General features: G+C 40.6%; 1 protein-coding gene across 4 annotated transcripts in view; it reads right to left on the minus strand.

Moving 5' to 3' along the window:
* Positions 1-21,616, minus strand: part of fhod3b (formin homology 2 domain containing 3b) — a 100,238-nt gene that overhangs the window by 72,263 nt on the left and 6,359 nt on the right. For all 4 annotated transcript variants that reach the window (XM_085473576.1, XM_085473575.1, XM_085473574.1 and 1 more), the window contains exons 2-3: positions 20,985-21,091; positions 15,634-15,698 (exon numbers count right to left, since the gene is read on the minus strand). In XM_085473576.1, coding sequence (XP_085329702.1) covers positions 15,634-15,698; positions 20,985-21,091 — 172 coding nt within the window. The remainder of the gene's footprint in view (positions 1-15,633; positions 15,699-20,984; positions 21,092-21,616) is intronic.

Genomic DNA, 21,616 nt, shown 5'->3' on the forward strand with positions numbered 1-21,616 from the left:
ATGTCATCATGTTGCCTAGCTACCTGCTAGCAATGGCTAAAACTGCAGCATTTTAGCATTTACCAATTTATGACATCTTAGAAAATGATTTTACATTTTATTTTTTGAATTTCACATTAGCAATGATGTGATGATATAATGCAATCATGTTGACTAGCAACCACCTTGCAACAGGCTAAAATGACCCATTTTGGAAATTCTGTCACCCCTACTTTTGAACATTTCTCCATGTGATTAAGGATATCAGTACCTTAACCAAACAAAACAAAACAAAAAAACACTGCATGGGCATGTCCCAGTGTAAATTAATGTAATAAGGCAGTAGTACACCAAAGTAATTCCCTAGGTTTTAATCACAGTAACATATTTTGGCTTCACAACAGACTCAGCTAACCTAAGCTAATTAAAAATAATAACAACATTGATTGCTTTACCAATGTGAAGCAAGGAAAGGCACATAATTTTGCTACATATGATACATATGATCCTCTGAAAGAAGCTGTATTTCTTTACAGATTCGTTTCTATGATCATATATAACTTGAAAAGACATCTAATCTCTTTCATTTCAAGAAAACGCGAACATGCCGCAAAGAAGATGGATATGATTAACTTAACACCACAATAAAATATTTAGTCACACTTGACTGCCTCAGGGAGAAATTGATAGCAGTGACTTGAGATTTAAACATGGAAAGTATTGCATTTAGTTCACTTAATTATGCAGAGACTTTGATTTTGGTCCAAATAGGATACATTGGCAGCTAGCTTCAAAAAGTCTAAAATTCTATAAGACTAATGAAATACACTCCCAAGAACATTCTAGATCAGATGAGAAACTGTCTCTTCTCAAAAGCCGTATGAATGTCCCATTATACTAGAAACTTCTGTTTGCCAAGTCAGGAAATCTCTTGCTGTTTTGATGAGACAAACATCCATAGAAATCCAGCATTTCAGCAGGGTGCTAATTTGTCATGCCCCACCACAACATGCAGAATGTATACAAGGCCATTCAATGTCCCGCTGGCTCATGTGGGCCATTCTGAGGGGGAGAAAAAAAAATCACAGCAATATAGACAGACAGAATGAGATGGATTCCTGCATTAAGTGGATGGGGTCCAATTCATAACAGGACTTGGGTTACAGTACAGTCTACTGCACATATGGACTTCTTTGTCCCACATTCCCCCTCATTCCCTATTCACGACAACAAAACCCTACAAGCAATGTCCAATTTTGAACCATTTTATTGTATCATATATTTAGCATATATCTTCTGCTTATTTGTGTTGCTTAAAAAAATATCACTAAACATAACATATGACCCACTCCCAACAGGACTAGATAGTGCTTTGATAATGCAAAAGAAGTCCTATTGCTGCCATCCTCCTCTGCTCATCTTCACTGTGGTGGAGCACAATGTCTCCATCTTTCCTTAGTAATAGTAAGCCCGACACATCTAGCTTACACTGGACTTGGTGATCCTGGGTTTCTGTGGACTCAACACTTTCCAAAGATAACACGGGCCACAGATTTCCACTCACGGGCAGGCTGAGGCCCTGCTGAGGCAGACTGCCTGATGGGGAACAGACCAAAAAGAGCAGCCACATCTCACAAGATGCATAGCACTGTACTATGTGATATGCCGTCAAGGTTTGCAGTTAGTTACTTCAGATGACAAAAACAGGGACCAACAGTGTCAGAAGACTGTGCACTCAGGGGATAAAGAGGCGCAAGTGGCTTTAGAAAATGATACCTTAGACAGAATAATAAGAATGTCACTAAGTACAAAAAGGCAAACAAATCAAGTGCTTTATAAGTGCATTTCTTTGTCTACTATGTATAACTCTTCGCGAATGGCTCCTGTGTCCCATTAACTCTCTGTTGCCCGTAGATATGTCTGTGATATATTGTCCTATTCTAATATCCAGAGGTAAACTGAGATTTCCAGAAATGAACGATCCCTCTAAGAGGGCCTAAAAAGCCCAGCCTGGCTGTGTGCACAGTCATACACCACATGGCATCTTAGTAGGGGAACATTCCTCCATGTCTTTTTCTCTCCCTCTAAAACCATTTTTCTCGATTTAGAAATGGGGGGCACAAAAAGCGGTTTAGTGCAAAAATATGGGGCAGCAGATTAATGCAAAATTAAGCCATAAAAACCTGACATATGTGAAATGTCCCAGACTGGGAATGAAAAATCATTTCTCCTATTCAGGAACTTTCCACAGGAAGAAATGCCTGAATTCCACTTAGCCTCATTCTACCATGTGCCAAAGAACAAAAAAGGAAGAAATGGTTGAAAGATTTACCTTCGCCAAAACATTACCATCACGAAATCTCTCTGAGGGGGATAGGAGACAGGTATCTAAAGTATGTCCACAAGGTAAGGTCTTGGAAGGAAGTTGGGCAAAATTCAATCCAAACAGTGTCTTTATAGTACTTTCTTTCCAACTATGCACTACTAAACACCACAAGGGAAAGTGGAGTGAAATGATGTTATGGCTTCAGTATTCAGCATAGCTTACAGGAGATGGGATTGTGTCTTTCTTCCATAAATCACTTCACAGTGACAAGAGGTGGTGCTCTAGTCAGTCAGCCAACCCCCGCAGGGTGACCTCAAGAGGGACAGCTTCCCTCGAGCATGAACCCAAACAAAAAAGAGGGTATGGCAAGATGAAGCCATAAAGGCCTCCGCCAAACCAGTGCTTTCATCCTATAGCAGCTACACAATCAGCATCCTAGAATACAGGCAAATGTAAAGAGAAAGAGAGTGAGGGAGTGTGTGAGTGCATTTGACAGGGGTTGAGAAAGGACCTCTCTGACCCTTAACATGTGTGTAGCTCATCCAGAGGAGGGTGCAGGGCACTCCTGATGAGCCATGCGGGGGAGGGGGGGGGGTGTCACCAGGTGGCCCTTAGGGTTAAACAGGATTGACCCCATTTGATCCTGACACCGCTGTCAGAAGCGGATCTATGCTTAGCTTGTCAAAGAAAGCTGAACACTGCGGCGTATCCTTGATGTAAAACATCCACTAAAGGGTCTATAAAGTTTATTTTTTCTCTTGGAAAAAATGTTTAAAAGAAACCTCTTGACCATGGAAGACACTGCTATTTCTCTTTGTCGTTTGTGCTTTCTTTGCCTTTTCAAAACTGCGTTTCAACAACACCCTTTCATCCACTATCTGTGCATTAATCTCATAATAGCAGTATGGGCTCATATGATTTTCAATGGAGCCCCAGTGAATGCACGCCAAGTCTGAAAAACAAACCAGTTAAATTTGTTCAAAATGACACGAGAGTCTCTATCTCAGGGCAAGCCAAGGCAAGGAAAACATGGCTGGTTGGCAGGTTAGGGTTAAACACTTCCTCTAAATGCTCAGACACAAAGGTCTCAGATGACAACATATGGCTGGAGTGAGGGTAGCTTTTAATGTCATTTTACGTATTGTAGCTTTTTCTCCAGCCTCAAACTGCTGACTTTGTCACAACTGAAAAATCTCAACACTACAGTATGGTAATGTTAGGTTTAGATATCCAGGCCAAGTTCTACTCTATCATAATAAATTATCAATAATAAATGATTAGTATCATTTTTGGTGGATGTGTTGTTGTATTTTATAAAATAATAATTTAGTGTATGAATAAAATCATGGCCCTTCAAATATACTAGATTAAAAAGAACAATAATGGCGTCATTTTTCATGCCTTTTTTGTTTAAAACAGACCTAAACAACATTGCAAATAGAAGATTATTGAAGTTTATGTTTCTCCATATCACTGTTTCAGATCTATTGGACTACATGAATAGTCCGCCCTGTCTGAGATTTTGTTTTGTTTTTGTTTTGCTCCCTGCTTTTATGTGAGGGCTTCACATGTGACCACTTCCAGTAAATGTGGGATTGGGACGAAAAAGCTACCAATCACAATCAGCATTTCTTCTAGTCGCCCATGTGGCTGGAATCTAGCTGGTCTGATCAGAATGAGATAAATGTGTTTGTGTGTAGAAAAGCATAGCAGACAGCTTTTATAAGACAGGCGGGGTTTGCAGAGATGTAGACAGTAACTTTTTTAGTAAATTTTACGCACAGACAACAGGCATATCAAATATTTTATATGCTAAATGAATCCACCAGTTATTTGTGTGCAGGCACTTAATTATAGATGATTCGAAGCGTGCATAAGCAAGTATGAGTACCTCTTTGTCTAGTATCATGGTGAAAACCTGCAGTTGCATTTTCTTGTGATTGTTGGCTCAAACTTCACCAGTTTTGTTGTAACTGATGTAAAAAAAAAAAAAAAGTTCAAAAACCTGAAGTGTGTAAATCCAGTGTTACAGTGTCTGTTTTCTCTGTTCACCGACTGCAACTGGTTAACAAAATTAATTTAACCATCAGTTATGAGGCATGCAATCGATCGACCGATGTGCAGGAAACAGTTTTGGAGGTGCTGCTTCTGTCGCTTTGCTGTGTGCTTCACTCAGCTGGAGCAGTGGAAACTTACAAGGGAGTCTGGGACTCATATGTGGTTCACGAGGACACATTAGATGTGCAGCTGCAGCATTCTTTGCGTGTCATATTCAACTTAAACTCAAATTATTTGGATTACAAAGTTCCCAAGCATTACTTGCCATTTTTGCCACACTGAGTCACCAGTGGTCTACAACATAAAGTTCATTAATGGGTGGTATACTTCCTGCCTCACAAGACAAGTGATTAAAGCCTGTAGTATAGATGAGAGGCTGACTATCCTTTTCTTTTAAGTTGACTGCAGTGATTGCATTTTAATGGACTCACGAGTATCTGTGGTGCAGCAGTGAAATGTGTGCCAGATCCTGCTACCATATCATCATGTCCACAAAACAGGTGGCTAAGAGTACACGTTATTTATACCTGCCAATAAACATGTGGCAGAATCACAGTTGATGTTTGCCAGCAGACCCTCTGGATTTGATGCCGTCCTTTTATCGTACACTTAAAAGTAGACCAAAATAGAATCAAAACACATTCCTTTTCGTCAGTTGCAGTTTTTACTGACATGTGTGACTTGTCTGATTGGCTAGTGCTCTTTGCTTGGTTAGAGTTACTGAGCTAATCAGAGTAGAGGCAAAATACAGGTAGGTCAAAAAACACATACGCTGCCAAAGTGTCAAACACTGGCTGAAAGCAGAAAAAATGTGTTAGTATGCTTTGCCAACCTAAGCAAAGTGTTTTTTGTTTTTCCCCCCACATGAATATTTTGGTAAATGTATCTACCCAACAAGGTAACCGATAGCCCTCTGAGATTTACTAAGATCAGACTGAAAATTTCCCCCCATTTGCTGCTTGGGAGGTGTTATTTTCAGCCTTTGCTCTGCATGTTTTCATACAAGTACACAAGATGACCGTGCATCAGAAAACTGCTGATTGAGATTATAGTTGGTGGTGGTGTTTAACTGGCGCATACGAATCATGATAATGCAATCGATTTTTATTTAACAAACAGATGTTAGCATAATGTGTCCACCCTCTGTGTTTGCGTGTGTCTCGGAAGAGAAAATTCAGAGTGAAACCCTACATGGCTTCATTTAGCTTTTGTGTTGAACCTTGCTAATACAAAAGGCATTCATAATAGTAGAGAACAGACAGAGAGAGCTGCTACTGATGTCATTCAATTCTGAGGTCCAGACACTGGGAGAGATTCAAACATTTTTCATATTCCCAAACACAGAGATTAAAGGCTTACATTCAGGCTTTTATCTTATAAACAAGAAGTCTATGCAAAATATTTAAGTGCTTTGTGCGCTCAATGATCCTTAAGTGACCACTGACAAAACCACCATACAACACATATGAGTAGATCTAAATGGATCAGAACAATGTCTGACATGCTCACTGAAAGATGAGCCTCAACTTTACACAGCTTTAACCACAGCAATGATGTAAACATGGCTCGCTTTCCTCACAGCATCAGGAAACATTACTTATGGGTTACACCAATTGAGATTTTCACTCCTCTTTACGACGCAGTCTAAGCAAAAGCAGACAATGTTTCTTTTGCTCTCACCGCAGAGGAAGATTGGGTAAGTTGTTTGTTTAAGTGTAATTATTATTATTATTTTTTCACACAAAAATTTATTGTTAAATTTAAGAACAGTATCCGCTTCCAAATTACCTCAGCTCCACCATGCTTCCTCACGATAAAGGGATTTTTATATACCTGTCGCTGACCAGTGAACGCAGCGTGCATTTTAGCGTCGACCTCTCTTGTAACCTGCAGTTCAGATGGAACCATCCTGAACATGCCTGAACCGCCTAAGTAGGCTTTTGGCTCAAATTCACACAAGACATTGGGGCCTTTCTCTCGCTTCTCTATCTATGGTTCTTTTCTTCTGCTCTGAAGAATGCAACAAAGGTTGTCCAGTCTTCTCTTGCTGAGGCCACTCTGAGTGTTCCCCTTAAGAGCCATGGGTGGGCTGCAAGAGGAGATTCTCCTGATGCTTGAGCTCTTTTTTATTTTTTTTTCTAACTGGGGTCTCCAGTGGACAGTTTTCTGCTTCAGATGTAGCCTTAAACAAAAGCCAAGTAAGAACACTGTGGTTGCTTCAGTGATTGATGCAAACATTACACAGTTGCTACATTACCGACAATGTCCTCCACTGTCATTCCTTAGATAACCGTAATACCCGTTATATGTATTTGTTCACACATTGTTGAAAAGGCTGAAGCTCCCATTTATTTTTTTACATTTTACAAAACTCTTGAGTGCCACCCCCAATGCTTTGTTCAAACTAACGTGAGCAGAAAATATAGATATTATGTTTCATTAAAGATTCTACAACACAAATATTCCTTATCCCAGTTATGGGCTGCGATTGAGCTTACATCAGCTCTAAAAATAACGACTGCACTTGCTGCTTGGCCTTGGACGTGTTTGAAGATGATAAAGAGAAACAGATACCCGTTGTTAGCTGTGAAGGCACAGTTAATATTGGATCGATATATGGTCTGCAATATCCACAATAATTCCACAGCTGCGTATCATGCCTGCACTCTGGGTGGAGGTCGATACTTTGGAGAACACGAACACAAGCGGATAGCTTTCAAATCATTAACACATCACCGCGAAACGCAGCATACTTTGTGCCTTTGCCAAATAACTTGCGGTGAATATTCCTGGAGTTTCTTTTGGAAAGCAGCCAGTTACCACAGCACAAGGTGGAGGCTGCAGGTGTTCCAGAGCTAGATAACAGTTAAGAGTCCTGCAGAGATAAAAAAAAAAAAAAAAAAATGACATTCCTAATCTGTTTTACACTAAGAAATCAAATAGCTATTGCTTACCTGATACAAATTCATACAAAATGTGTCAGAGAGATGCAAAGGGAGAATTAGCTGGAAGAATCTACAACTTTCCCACAGAACAAAGTAGCCCTATACAATGGCAAAGATTTGAAGTGGGAAGGATTCAGATTAGGTGACAGTCCAGCACTTTTCCACAACAGGAGAACAAATCTCCACCAGTTTCGTGAGTGGCGAAAAGATCACCGTCACATCCCTTCCTGCTTAGTCCTAAAGAGGTAGTATAAATCTTTATTTTTCCAGCTGATGTCAGCCTTAAGACCGAATCAATCTCAGCACATGGATGTTAGAAAATCCAATAATTCCCCCTTCAAAGCAAAACAGCAATGGTAAACTAATTCAGAGCCAGCCAGCTGTGGCAACAGTACTTGATCCAAGGTGAGAGAAGAAATAACAACACTGAATGAGTGACAGTTACTGTAACGACAAACAGGCTCTTAAGCATTCCTCATATTCTCCTGATGGATGCAGAGAGAAAGAGACATTTCCTTACAAAGAAGCGGACATCAAAGCTGAGGGAAACAAAAGGAGCCAGCGTGACATGTGAAGGAGGATGTGTGATGAATTGCATGGCCCACTAGGATTTGGCTGAAGGCCAGTGGGGTACTGAGTTAAAGGTCAGGTCTTTTTTCTTTCTTTCTAGTCAAGACTGGCACTCAGATTCTCCTTGCCGATACAGTATGACCATAACCCCAAACTCAGATCTCAAATATGACAAAGATGATAAATTAAAGACAACCTGAAAGTTCAGAGGTATAAAATACAAGGATGCATGCATCGGTTCAGTGTATGGGGGCATATTTAGAATATCAAACCCATAAAGCAAATAAAAAAATCAGTAGCAGATTAAAATCTGCACCTGTCAGCTTAATGAATTTAACCTAAGAGACAAAAATACTTCAACTTTTTGTAATTGTCACTTAACAGTTTAAGTCAGTTCTGGGATGAGCGATGCGCTGCCTAGATGCTAAAAAGGACAACTGTAACTACTGTTCTTTCTTTAATTTATCATTTCCATTTCTGTTGGGAAAAAAAAAGCATTAACTGAAGAACCTTCATAAAGTTGTTAGGAAACATTTTTCAATAATTATCTTTTCTAACTCCTTTTAAAGAACAAGCAGTCGTTCCAAATAATCAAGGAAACAACGACCAGAATTCCACAATGAATCTAAGGCATCAGATTTCTGTCTAAAGCGGCCTGATAAAACAAACTCGGATCATTTTAAACACCCAGATGTTCAATATTACTTCAGTATTACTTGCACAGTTTCAGCACCTGCACATGTAGAAGTGAGCAGCTATCAGGCGTTTCAGGTTTCTGCCTAGGATACGGACACTCTTTCAGCTAACACTGCGCTTGATGTAGATCTCTCTTGAATCTACATCAAGGGAGGAACTACCCTTCTTGCGAATGGGTATTTAGTGACACCATGAAAACAACATAAACCTTAGATTACACTTCTTTATACACTGTTTTACAAAGTGAAGTTCCCCCTTCCCCAACTATTAGAAATCAATGTTTGCTCTACAGGAGTAGTAAGTACTGATGACCTTCACCAAATTAATGTGATACTGAAGAATTCTTTCAATTCCTGTCCCATTAGGCTGGTTATGTTATCTCCAGATTTTTAGAAAAAACACCTCTGTGGGTACTGAGATTCATGGCGATTGTGACTTATGACAGAAATCTGACGCCAAACAAATAGTTAAGAAACATAGCAACCAACAGAATGCAACATTTCACTCAGCTCTTCTTTGTCCTCCATTCAAGGAGGACAGATGGAGAGTAAAGACACCTAAAATCTCAACTCTAAACCCAAAATAGATTCCTGCAAAGACATCAATAAACATTTCTGCGCATACAGCAATTAAATGCAGGGTTTATGCACAAAAACAACAACAAAAAAAAGACTCCTCCCACCAGCTTCAGCTGTTTAAAAAACTGTGGTTACCGAGGTTATACACCTGTCCACTTCAACAGTCTCACAGCAGTGGTGGTCTGGTTCGCATAGCATCCACTCTTAGCTCTCCAACATACACGCCGTAATGTGCATCTTGGACAAACTATATTCTCTTATAACCTGCAAAAGTTTCACCTATCAGTCATCTGATTTTGCTACAAAAGTCTGGGCAGCTGTCAGAAGTGAAGGGGGAAGAGTAAAACAGAGAATTTACAGCACTGAAACATCCCTTCTTATCCACAGGGACAATGTTTAGTCCCCTGGTCAGGCTGCACACTCAGCCTTCTCTGGCAGTCCTGTAAACACAGCAGGAAAAAAACACTCCGCTCGTGGATGAAAATGTAGACAGCGAGCTTCTTTTCTGGATGGGTGAGGAGCAGCGCTGAGGGGCCTTACAACTGGAAACAGATGGTTTCTTAATATGTGCATACCTTTGGATGAGTGTGTGTGCGAGTGAATGCGAACAGATGAGGGCGCTTATGTGAATTGATGTAGTAGTCTATTTGTGCAATATGTGAAGCAAATCTACAGCAGAGCAATTAACTCTAATCCCGTTAAATAGATTTTTATATATATGGAACATTTTTGTATTTTAGGGGCGACGACAGAGGGACGTAACGCAAAATGAATGGAAACACTGAGCTGCACTGTTGCACGTAAACGCCACATTAACCTAAGCCATGTTGTTATCTCACTGCATGTGGCTGTTGGGCTCACGGCCAAACAGAAAGAACATTTAAAAAAGCAGAATGAGTCAAAGTGTGAGATGAGCCTTCCAGTGATCTCGTGTTACTATCAGCTATGATTTGAACAGCAAGACCCATTCCCCTCACTTTTCTTGTTTGCTGCCTCAGATTTCTCTTCTTTGGCACAGCGTTGTTTAGGTTGGCCTCCTGGGGAGACTCTGAGACCATGATCCCATTTTGGAGTCTCTTTGAGGCCAGTGAAAGCGATGGCAGTCCAGGCCATTTGATCATCTTACGTCTCCCACGTGCCATGTGATATGCATGTTTTTAATTATTCTCCTCTTGCCTGGCACTCCCCTGCCTCAAATGTGGCTTGTTATTGGATTTTATTGCTTTGATTTGACTCCAAAGTGTGGTGACTCCAACCCTGGGGATTTTCTCTATGTACATACAGCCATCTAAATATGCACCGTGACAGACATGAAGGATTAAAATGGTGATAACAATCAAATAGGAAATTCAAATAAATATTTTTAACTTGGAAAATAAATCCCTTGTTTCCTTACAAAATTGTAGCAAAAACTTCATGCAGATCCTAAGTTTTTAATAACCAAGTTAACTACTGGAGTTACTTTTATGTGTGTGGACAAAAAGTGCAGATCGCTAAGTACATATCTGGCAGGGTGTCTGGAAAAAACAGACACTGTGGCTGGGAGCAACACGAAAACCCACAGGTGATCTTATCATTTTAAGCTATTGTGCTGACATCACCCATTCACCCACACAATAATAGATTAATTAGACAAACAAACATGTAAAGAGCCCAAGCTCTTAATGTGCACTGTTAGTTGCCAGGAACTAATCTTCCAGCATGGTGTGCAGAGGGATAATTGAAGAAAATTTACAGCTCATAGTCTTCCACTTTAACGACCACAGAGTTTTCAGTTGTGAACCTGAAGATCAAAACTACCAATTTGACAAAATTATAGCTTTAAGAGAAAACACAAGTCAACAACGAGCGGTCACAATGATTCATGCCCTGAGCCCGGATTATAAGAGGTTGTAAAAGACAAGGCAGATAATCCAGCGAGAATGTGTCGCCTCTGATTACAGCTGCCACTCTTCAGCTGGGATCAGTGTGTTGACAGATGAACCTGCTCTCAAAGGGAAATATCAACAAACTTGAGCTTTGAAATGTATGATTTCGACCTCTGACAATAGAAGGCATTTGCTAATAAGAAAGAAAAAGCTTTGCACTACCCTAACTTGTGATGGCTCTCTATGGGTATTACAGTGACAACATAATTTGCAGACTGCAGCTGACAGATTTACCACATCAGATATTTAGCTTTGCATAAATCACACGATTTGGCACAGGAGCAAGCTCTGATCATATACACTTACCTGACAGTTTGTTAGGTACACCTCTTCAACTCCTCAGTAAAACAAGTATTAGCCAATCACATTCTAGCATTTCAATAGATGTAGGCATCGTAGAGTTGACCTGCTGACGATTAAACACAGTATCAGAATGGGGAAAAAAGGTGATCTGAGAGACTTTGAAGATGGGATGGTTGTTGATGCCAAAGGGGTTGATATGAGTATTTCAGAAACTGCTGATCTACTGGGATTTTCCACATAACAATCTCTAGGATTTATAGAGAATGGTCTAAAAAGAGAAAATGGAAAAACAAAAAGGCATTTGAAAATGCCTTGTTGCTACCCTGAAGTTAGAGGGGAATGGCCTAGACCAGCGGTCACCAACCTTTTTTGCGCCACGGACCGATTTGTGCCCAACAATATTTTCACGGACCGGCCTTTAAGGTGTCGCGGATAAATACAACAAAATAAAACTAGTACCGGTACCGAAAAAAAGAAGATTTATTCATAACACATGTGAAAAGACCCAGGAAAACCGAGTTAACGATAAAAACGATAACAAAATAACGCTAAAAACCGATATAAACCCTGAAAAGCATACATTTCACACCCGAGTCTCAACTCTCACGGCCCGGTACCAAATGACTCGGCCCGTGGCCCGGGGGTTGGGGATCGCTGGCCTAGACTACTTTGATAGCTGATAGGAATGAGAGAGTAAGTCAATTAACAACTCATTGTAACCGCGCACGAGACATTGAACCTTGAAGCAGATCCAGACAGAAATCAGCTTCTGCTGTAACATTCAGATGGTGCGATCAGAGTTTGGTGTGAGCATGAAAACAGGGATTAAGCCTGGCTTCCATCAATGTTTCAGGTTGGTGTTGTGGTGTAATGGCATTTGGGATATTTTCTTGGAACACATTTTGCATTATTAAACCACACAGTCTACCCGAGTATCATTGCTAACCACGATTATACTTTTACGACTACAGTGTGCCCATCTTCTGATGGCTGCTTCGAACAAATGACCTCCACAGTTCCCAGTTTTCACTTCAATCCATGTCATGGATGTGCAATCGACAAATTTGCAGCAACTGTGTGTGTGATGCCATCATAACAATAAGATAGACAAATCTCTCTCTGAGAAATGTTTTCAGCCTCTTGTTGAATCAGTAAAGAAGAATTAAGGCAACTTCGAAGGCAAAAGCGGGCCCATCGCAGCCCACTGAGTCTATATCCACATATGATTCCACAGAAAGCTATTTTGGAATTTTTACTTTGTGAGAACTGCTAATGATTACAAAGCACATGTGACATTTGTTAATTCTTAACTTGGTATCCCTATTAAAACATTCTGCGGCTCACACTAATACATCTGTCTGTCTTCAGCCTCTTCATGCCATGACAACACAGCAACTCCCGCAGCTTCAGAAACAAAACTGCACTTAAAAAGAGGACTGGCAGACAACAGGAAAATAATCACGAGATTGCTTTAATCAGGCCCTCAATACCACATCTAGTTCACCAACAACAATAACAGCCTAAAGATCTAAACAGACCGGGCCCGACGCTAACGCACTGAGAGGGACAAGCTGAGGTTATTGTCTAAATCCCGAGCTGCTATGCTGGTCCTACAAAATGCAAACAAAGCTCAAACTATAACTTCTACAGGTTATCCAAAGACAAAAAATGAATCAAATGAAACCTTATGACATAAATACAAATACCTAAACAGCTTCAGACTGCCTCCACATAGTGCTCTGGATCTTTTATAGTGAGATATCCATTCCACTGTTATTCATTACATTCATCATTGCCGAGCACTGTTTATGGCCTCTAAGCTCCAGGAAGGCTCATACTAACAAGCCAATCTAGTCAAACAGTCACCTGAACACCATAAAAGTGAACACAAGTCATTTAGGCTTCATTTATCGTAAATGTTAGCGATTATAAAACAGCTCAAGATAATGAAAATACGCTTAGCTAAAACATAGTTTAGTGCCAGGTAGGTACTTTTAGCACACAAAGAAACCAGATGATCTCACTTTGTGATTACAACAGCAGCGGATTAGTAAAAAGCAGTTTAATAAACCATTAACTCCTTGGGTGAAGCATTTCCTTCCTCCCCTCTGTTGCACAGATTTCTGTCTTGACATATGCATGTGAGTGCTAATGACTATGATTAAGGAAGCCCGGATTAGGTCTCGCTGTGGTTCATGACACATACACACAGACAGACAAATAGAAAGCTGCCCCTGTGATGAGTACATTTGGAGAAAGCCAAAAAACCCAGATAACGTAAACAAGGCAATGTACGGCTTAATTCAAACTTGAAATACACGCAACATGTTTTCCACAAAATAGTGCTAAATTATACCGATTAGAATACACACCGCTGTAACCAACTCATCACTCATGTTCATGAAGGGGGCCTCTAGGATAAACAGAATATCTTAACGACGTGGGTGTACTATTCTAGCACACAATCTTAAGTGTGCTTAAGTGTGCAAAAAAGAAAAAGAAAATCCAGAGCTTTAGACAATCTTAGTGTTAAAGCTACTTTAATGCCTCCGTACATCTATTACTGGCTCTTGTACAAACATATTTTATTACAACAGAGTGCAGCTTTCTTTTTATTTTATTGCACGTGATTATTGATTATATGCAGACAAAAGAATGTGGCCAGCTAAAGAACAAAGTCACTGAAATTTATAGGCATTTTAGAGAAATACTCTATCCGTTAATACAGAGCAAGGGCAAAGCCTGAAGTATAGCACGCCATTTGTGCTTGGGAAACTAATGAATTATGTACTACACATAACAAGAAAATCACCCAGTAATTCTGTACTCATGGGGCTACGAGGTAAGCTCACTAGTCAGATAAAATTAGGCTCAAATGTCTGGACAATTTACAGTAACAGTGACCACCTCAGCTTGAGGAAATAAATCAGCTAACCACCCAGGCATTCACCGAGGGAGACTGGAGAGGGGCAACAGGTGGCTGTCAACTTAGAGAGAAAGAGGGTCATCATCCACTTAGAGAAGAGCAGCAAGTCTGTCGGTCACTCCCCAGGCTCCACTAAGCTAAGCCAAGCACCAGCAGGAGGAGAGAAGAAAGCCAGTTCAGTTGTGAGTTGTGTTCAGCCAAATATTCACAAGTACGGCCACGTTAAACGTGTGACATGTTACATCAAGCACTGATTAGAAATGACTTTTGGTTATCCACTGTTATTAAATCAGTATCGTTAACAACAAGAATTTAACGATGCATAACATATGATAGGTCTACTGTATCAATTACATAATTACAGTGTAAAACACATGAAAGAGAAATCCTTTTTTTGCAATCAACATGTGCAAACTTGAGTTAATCAGGTTGGAGGAAAAGCTGTGTTTCTCCGTTGTCTCATCAGTCCCTGAACGAGCAATTTTCCCAACCTTTCCATTATCATCAGCAGGTACAATAAACAACCAAGAAGGACCCTCAGATAGTTCTCTCATCATAGTGACCTCATTCAAATGAAAAATGTCTGTGTTTTTGGTTCACTTGTACTGCAAGCAGCCAAATATAAAATCTGACAATTTACAGCCTAATAGCCTTTGCAGACCTTGGGTTATTTTTGCACTTGATGCCTGCAGAGGAGGCATGTGTTCCTCCGAATGACATTACCGACAGCCTCAATGCTCTACTGGAAAATGACTTCTTAAAAGCATGTGGAGTAATTTATTGTATTAAAAATATTGAAAAAAAAAGGTAACAAAACAGATAAAACCTTGTTGGTTTAATCTTTCCATAAAGATGTGGAAAAATAAAGTAGCTAAATCTAAATCAGAGAGTACAATGCAGTTAGTAAAAGATTAGCCATCCTCAGTTTAATCAAAAGGCTTTTTGTGTGTGAGCGTATGGGTCGGCACACATGCCATGTGCATGCATGTTTGCATATGTTTTCACTCAGCTCTATGCTGGTTCCCTCACATTATTCAAAGATACCAGGAGGCCCAATTAAACAAAGTGACAGAACCCAGTAAGTCCAAAAACATAAAATGTTTTCAGGGTTTGCTCCGTGCCAGTGCTCTGTGTTCGTACTGTTGCTGAAACGGTGCTGTCACTTGGCTTTTTTCCACAAGTGCTGCTGTGCAACTTTTACAAGGATCTACATAAAATAATCAACTGGTGACAGAGCTAATTAAAGCTGATGTAGTCAGAAGGAGACAAATTATAGAGGGAAATGTGACAAATGCAGAGTTTGGAGCACAGTTTTATTACTCACCGATGCACGCGTGAACTCTGACTGATAGCTGCGTTCGAAGAATGATGCCGTGTTTCTTTCCTCGTCTACAAAGACAAAAGACAAACGGAGATAAAGCAACATGTCAGAAGGTATTGGACCATTGTGATCATTTCAATTTTCATGTGCGTGCCAGACATAGGTGCACATGTTGACAGGATAATGGAGCTGAAACGCTGTTGTTAAATGGTGCAAAATGATCTTCGAGCCTTTTTCAACAAGTTATTCTGTTCCGTTTCAGGCAACATTTGCAGTTTGAACACAGCAGGAAGCAGATCAGGGAAAAGGTCTTCATCAATGAAAATGAAGGATGGGAGCAACTCTGAGGTCAGCTCCACCCCCTGCGTTAATGGAGATATGCCAAGACCCTGTCAGCATCCTGTCAAGAGCTCACAATGTGCGAATGAAAATCAAAAACAAAGAAGACAACAATGCCCCTGAATGCTATTCAGTCCTGATAGTGAATGTGAGAACAGTTTAGATCCCTCAAAAGTTAATTCTCTAGTGTCTGTGAACAGACACTGAAGTTTGCAAAAGTTCAACTCTCAATACTTTGCTGCTCCCATACTCGGTGTGTGGTACTCCCAGACCTAATCATTTAACAGTTTTTAATTACTTTCATTTTAAAAATAAAAAAAATTATAAAGTAGGTTGGTTGATCACTGTTTTGCTTGAGGTTAGATCCTTCATTGGGCCTTTAACCTCCCAACTACCTAAAGAAACACACAAACAAACCTAGCAGGCCAAATGTAGACAAGAGCACAGCAGGTAGAGTTGCGCAACACCCCCCTACCCTCCCTTCCTAATTTGGCTCACTGACAAATGGGCTTTTATGCTGGCTGCATAGAGTTTGTGTGATTGTTCTGACCGGCGCAGTGCCAGCAGCAGACTGTCACTTTCAAACCGTCGGGCGTGAGCGGCTCTGACAGAAAGAGAAAAAACTGTATCGGTGCAGAAGGCACTTCCTACTGCTGCTTCGCCACATACAAACAGACCCAGACAGACTGACACACTGACATTTTTCCTGCCCCAACCAGTCAGCGGGAGGCCGAGCTGATACGCGCACAAGCGCGTGACATGACAGGGGAAGTCTGCTTATCCTCACTGTTTATCAAATATAATATCCCGCAACAGGCAGAGGCGACACAGGAGCAACATCTGTCAACAGGGCCCTTCGCTGCGAGATGAGACGGCAAACAGGAACTTTATCCCTTGTGATGCTGTTGAGGCAAATCGGTAACTAGACCCATTTTGTCACGAATGTCTGCTTTCTCTCCGCTTAGATGCAACAGTATCCCTGTGCTTAACCAAGACCTGAGGCTACACAGGCCAACGTGCTCATTATCAAATTAAACAAACGTGCATGGAATATAAGTGAGGTTTTCAGACCCCGACCCCCACCACCACCAATTAAACATGAAAATTGAACACTCCTGCAGACAGTGCTGCAGGCCTATAAAAGATGGAGCCCAAACCTTCTTAAACAATGAAAACTATAAAGAATGTCAGCTAAATAACAAATTGGGGGCATGCTGGTATATAATAGTGAGCCATGAAAATCTTGTGAGCCAAATTAACCTTGATTCATAATATACATGAAGCTTCTGAAATAGGTGAATCACTGAATTACTACTTTTTATAATATCACAAAAGGACTGAATGCAATCTAAACCACTTACTTCCTACTTATGTCATACTTCCTGACCATTACACAAGTCAAATGGTCAAAAGTAGAGCACTTGATAATAGATTAAATGAAAACATATGGACATTGTTATTTAGTATGAACATTTATAAAAAGTAGTGGGCATTTCAAGGCACCAACCAAATGCTCATCATCATCAATTTCTCTATCAAACATAGCAAACAGGAATGCAGCTGCAGAAAGTTAACAACTGTACCCGACAAAAAAAATAAATAAATAAAAATTTAAAAAATAAAACCTTACGTTCCCCATCTTGATTGCCCCTTTACTGCCCCGTTGTACAGCACCTCATAAAGCTCGGGCTTAATCCTCATACAGAGCAGCAGCAACTGGACCGGTGGATGCCTGCCAGCTCAATGCTCTCTGGCTTTATCTAAGGGAGCATTACTGGCCCTGTTTATAAAACATCACAAAATGTGTACCCACAGAAAGTGAACACACATACTTAGAATACAGTAAAGCCAGTACTTCCCCCTCAAAGACCAATTAATGCCAGACAAGAAGGCCCCGCTGAGGTCTACTGACTCAGCACTTCTTGGACACCCCTGTTCGAGAAGGCTCCCGTATCACTGCGTCTGTAGCGGGACCTCCAGTGCCCGAGTAAGCCAGGTGGGGTAAAGTTTTAAGTCTGACAATTACTCTGGTTCTTTTCAAGTCAACTTTTTCTTCTTCAAATGAAAACCTTGTGTGCTTCGAGCATCTATGAAACAATGTCCAAGTGGGTCAGAAAAAAAGCGAAAATAAAGAAAGCAGAGCTGCCCTTGGAGACATGAAAGGATGTGATGAGAAACGCTGAATTTCTGAGGCCTTCAGAGCAAGAACGGATAGATTTTTAATATGTCTGACTTTTGAATAGTTGTCAAACACATCAGAAACACTCAATAAAACCAGCAAGAGCATTTTCAGCATATAATTGCTGGCTTTCTAACAGAAATTACATCTACTACAGCGTGAAATGCGAAAAGGTGAAAGAAAATGCTAAAAAAAAAATCCACATGCTGAATCCATTATCCAGTCAATAACAGCATTTCATGTTATCCTATAAAGACAAGCCAGGGAATATGTCTTACAATGTGTCAAGCTCGACACATAACTCAACACTATCGCACAACACTGTTTTTCCCCTAAAAGATCAAAACAAATTTGCTACAACTTTTCTATCCATCCTGGTCCTACGAGAACACGTCCCGCATACTCCACCTCCAACTACAGTGCCAAAAAAACAGCGTGTGTGTCAATCTATCACAGCTAGAATACACACACACTCTGCCAGGAACTGTGCAGATATGCCTCTGCACGTGTCTGAACTACATGGTCAGTTTGTAACCAGAAGTGGGGTGGTATCAGAGAGGGGACAAGGGGATTTACGAGTCACAATCTTGTATAGCTGAGCTACATAACGTGGCGTGGAAGTGATTATGGCCCTTAAGCTCCCGTGACATGGATATCTCCTGGCTCTCGTAGCGTTCTGTCAGAGGATCATACTTTAATCTGATTGTAAAGACACTAGGTATGACACAGGCGCCTCAGGAATGTAACCTGTCATTAATATCAATTACAGATGGATTCAATTGCCAATGATCAGGGGAGCTCAGAACTATTGCACTACTCCCTTTTCTAGTAGTAGGTGACTTAGCTTAAAGCTAAAATAGTGAAAGCATGATGAAAGCATCATTTTCGCTTGTCATCTGAAGTTATTGCAGGAGGTTTATTTTGAGATAAACGTGGAAAACCCAGAAAGTAAAAAACAACCGTTGGTTTTGTCTGGCAAGTCAGCTTTTTTTTTTCTTCTTTACGTTAAATACTCGGGTGTTATGACTGCTGCTGACAGATCATATGCAGTAAAAATGAGAGCGAAAACAAAACAAAATGGAACAAGTAAGGGTGAAATCCCTCATCAGACCTTTTATTGGCTCAATAATCATCAAATCAAGAACACTGAGCAGTGGGGGGAAGTAATTCTGGGCCCATCAGCACCGTAAAAAGCCAATGAGCAGCACTGCCCTATTTTTACTAAATAATTGGCTAACCACCTTCACCCCCCCCCCAGACAACGCTGTGTGGGTTTAATGACACACATCCATACCAGCTCGTGCCAGCTGGCACAACACCGACCCATGCAGGCTCAGTCTTTGACGAGAGAAGAAGTGGACCACTTTAACCTCACAGCTCTTAATAGCCTCCAATAAGCTCCTAACAATTTCAGCTGGAACTGGGAAAGGCCAGCGCTCCCAACTTCCAACAGAAACACCAAGCCTGAGAGCAGCTTATGAATTTCAAGTTAGACAAATAAATCCATACATGTTTGTGGTCCAACTGACCAGGAACTTTCATGCCAACCTTTGGTTTGTGATCATCTAAAGTGGGCAGTACATGAAGGATGTATCAACATACTGCACAGTACATGAAAAAATGTATGGAGCCAATAAAGTAAATGGCCAAGGAAAATGTATGAACCAGAAGTTAACCTAACACAACTGTGAACTTTTTCTTCATCCAGCTCCAGGAGCTGTGTCAAGCCAAAGCAATATCTACCTACACATTACGCAGAAACAATATGGCTAAATCGTTAGCTGAGTGTTAGGAGGGTGTATACTGTGTAGCTGCCCCAGTGCTCTAAATGAGAACCAAAGTAAAGTCACAAAGAGATGTGGGTGATTACTCATGAGACATGACTAGAACACAAGTGGTTAAGATTACAACCTTGGTGCCACTCGACACAAATAGATCAATTCGATGGAAATTCCAAGATTTTTCAGTCTACTAAAAAAAGGGCACCAGTATCACCACCGAACCAACTTTATAAAATCCTGCAACTGCTACTACTGCAAGGTCTTTTAAAAATACAACAAACACGATCATTTTAGTGACCTGCATGCAGATAAAATACCCTTGAGAGACTCACAAAACCTATGTGAGGAAAATCAGAGTCTCTTTTTCCTAGGAGACTCTCAGGTGGAGTAAAGACCTTCTCCTCTGTTCTTTTAATAGAGGAAGGCACAGTTCAAAAAAGGATCATTCGGAAAAGGGATCATTCATTCTAGATCCAAATAAGTATCATTAGACAAATCCCTTTAATAGTATTAAATTAGGCAAAGGAATATAGTAAAAATGTTTATTAATATGCATTCCCAGTGGCAAGGATTAAATACTATAGCTTTTCCCTCTTGTCTTGCTTCAAATCTCTCTTCCACTAAAAATACTCACATTGTACTGAAATATGCCTGACTGTCAAGATTTTTTTAAGTCGGACTGTTGTAATCAAAAGCTTTAAAATCACTCAGTCCCCCCCCCCAAAAGAAAAAAAAGTATTTGCACCGCTATTTGACCACAGCAACAGGAACAATCTATTCCTGGACAATCAAAACCTGGCAAGCATCGTACATTACTGTATCCACCTGCTAGACCGTGCCAGTCCCACTTTAGTTTTCAGCCTGAGTGGCTCTGGCATCAGTCTGAGCAGCACCTTTTGAAGTGCAAGGAATATTAAGGCCAAGTTTTTTAACGCCAGAATCTAGTTTTATTTCAGCTTTTTAAATTCAGCACAGTGTAGAGAATGTTCTTCATTTCGGCGGCTGTGCACATTCGCCGAGAGTGGAGACAGAAATGGCAGCGATTATTATCTTACCCTCCATCCTCCTGAAATCCCTCCAGTTCATCTCGCTGTTCTGCCAGCGTAGATTCCAGGTCCAAGTAGCTTCCATTATGGGACAGCTGAAGGGCACAGTCATCGGGCTAAACAGGAAAAAGGCACAGTCAGCATGTATTCAAAATGCTGTGTTAAGAGATATTTATGAGCATTGACAGTGGAAAGATGCTTTGGGAGCTTCTGAATTGAATGACACACATCAGCTGAACAAATGGCACTGACATCCAGGGGGTTTGAATAACTATTTGTGTTTCACGCCCATGCAGGCACACAACTTTAAAACTACACGCAAATGACTCGTAAGAATTTTAGACAAGTAACTTTCTTTAAATATTTTAAAAACTTTGCTGTTTCGATGGCTCCACAGACACATGCGTAGCATATTTCAGGTCTATGTCTGTTCGCCGTGAACCACAGAAGGCTCTTTTATCAGCTCCTGTCAGTGCTCTACAATGAAAAACTGTGCAAGGTTGCAGAGAAGTCATGCAGATTTGAACGAGCTTGGCAGTCTGCTGCCTCTTATCTCGCTGCTCTCCTTTCTGATAAACTATCATCACATATGATGACTTTGCAGAGGAGGTATGATTTGTCTGGTCTTGAATGGTTGTCAT

Source organism: Copadichromis virginalis, linkage group LG11, assembly GCF_057382275.1.
Source record: "Copadichromis virginalis isolate Kocher_CV1m ecotype Utaka linkage group LG11, C_Virginalis_male_GT1.1, whole genome shotgun sequence".
NCBI classification, from domain to species: Eukaryota; Metazoa; Chordata; class Actinopteri; order Cichliformes; family Cichlidae; genus Copadichromis; species Copadichromis virginalis.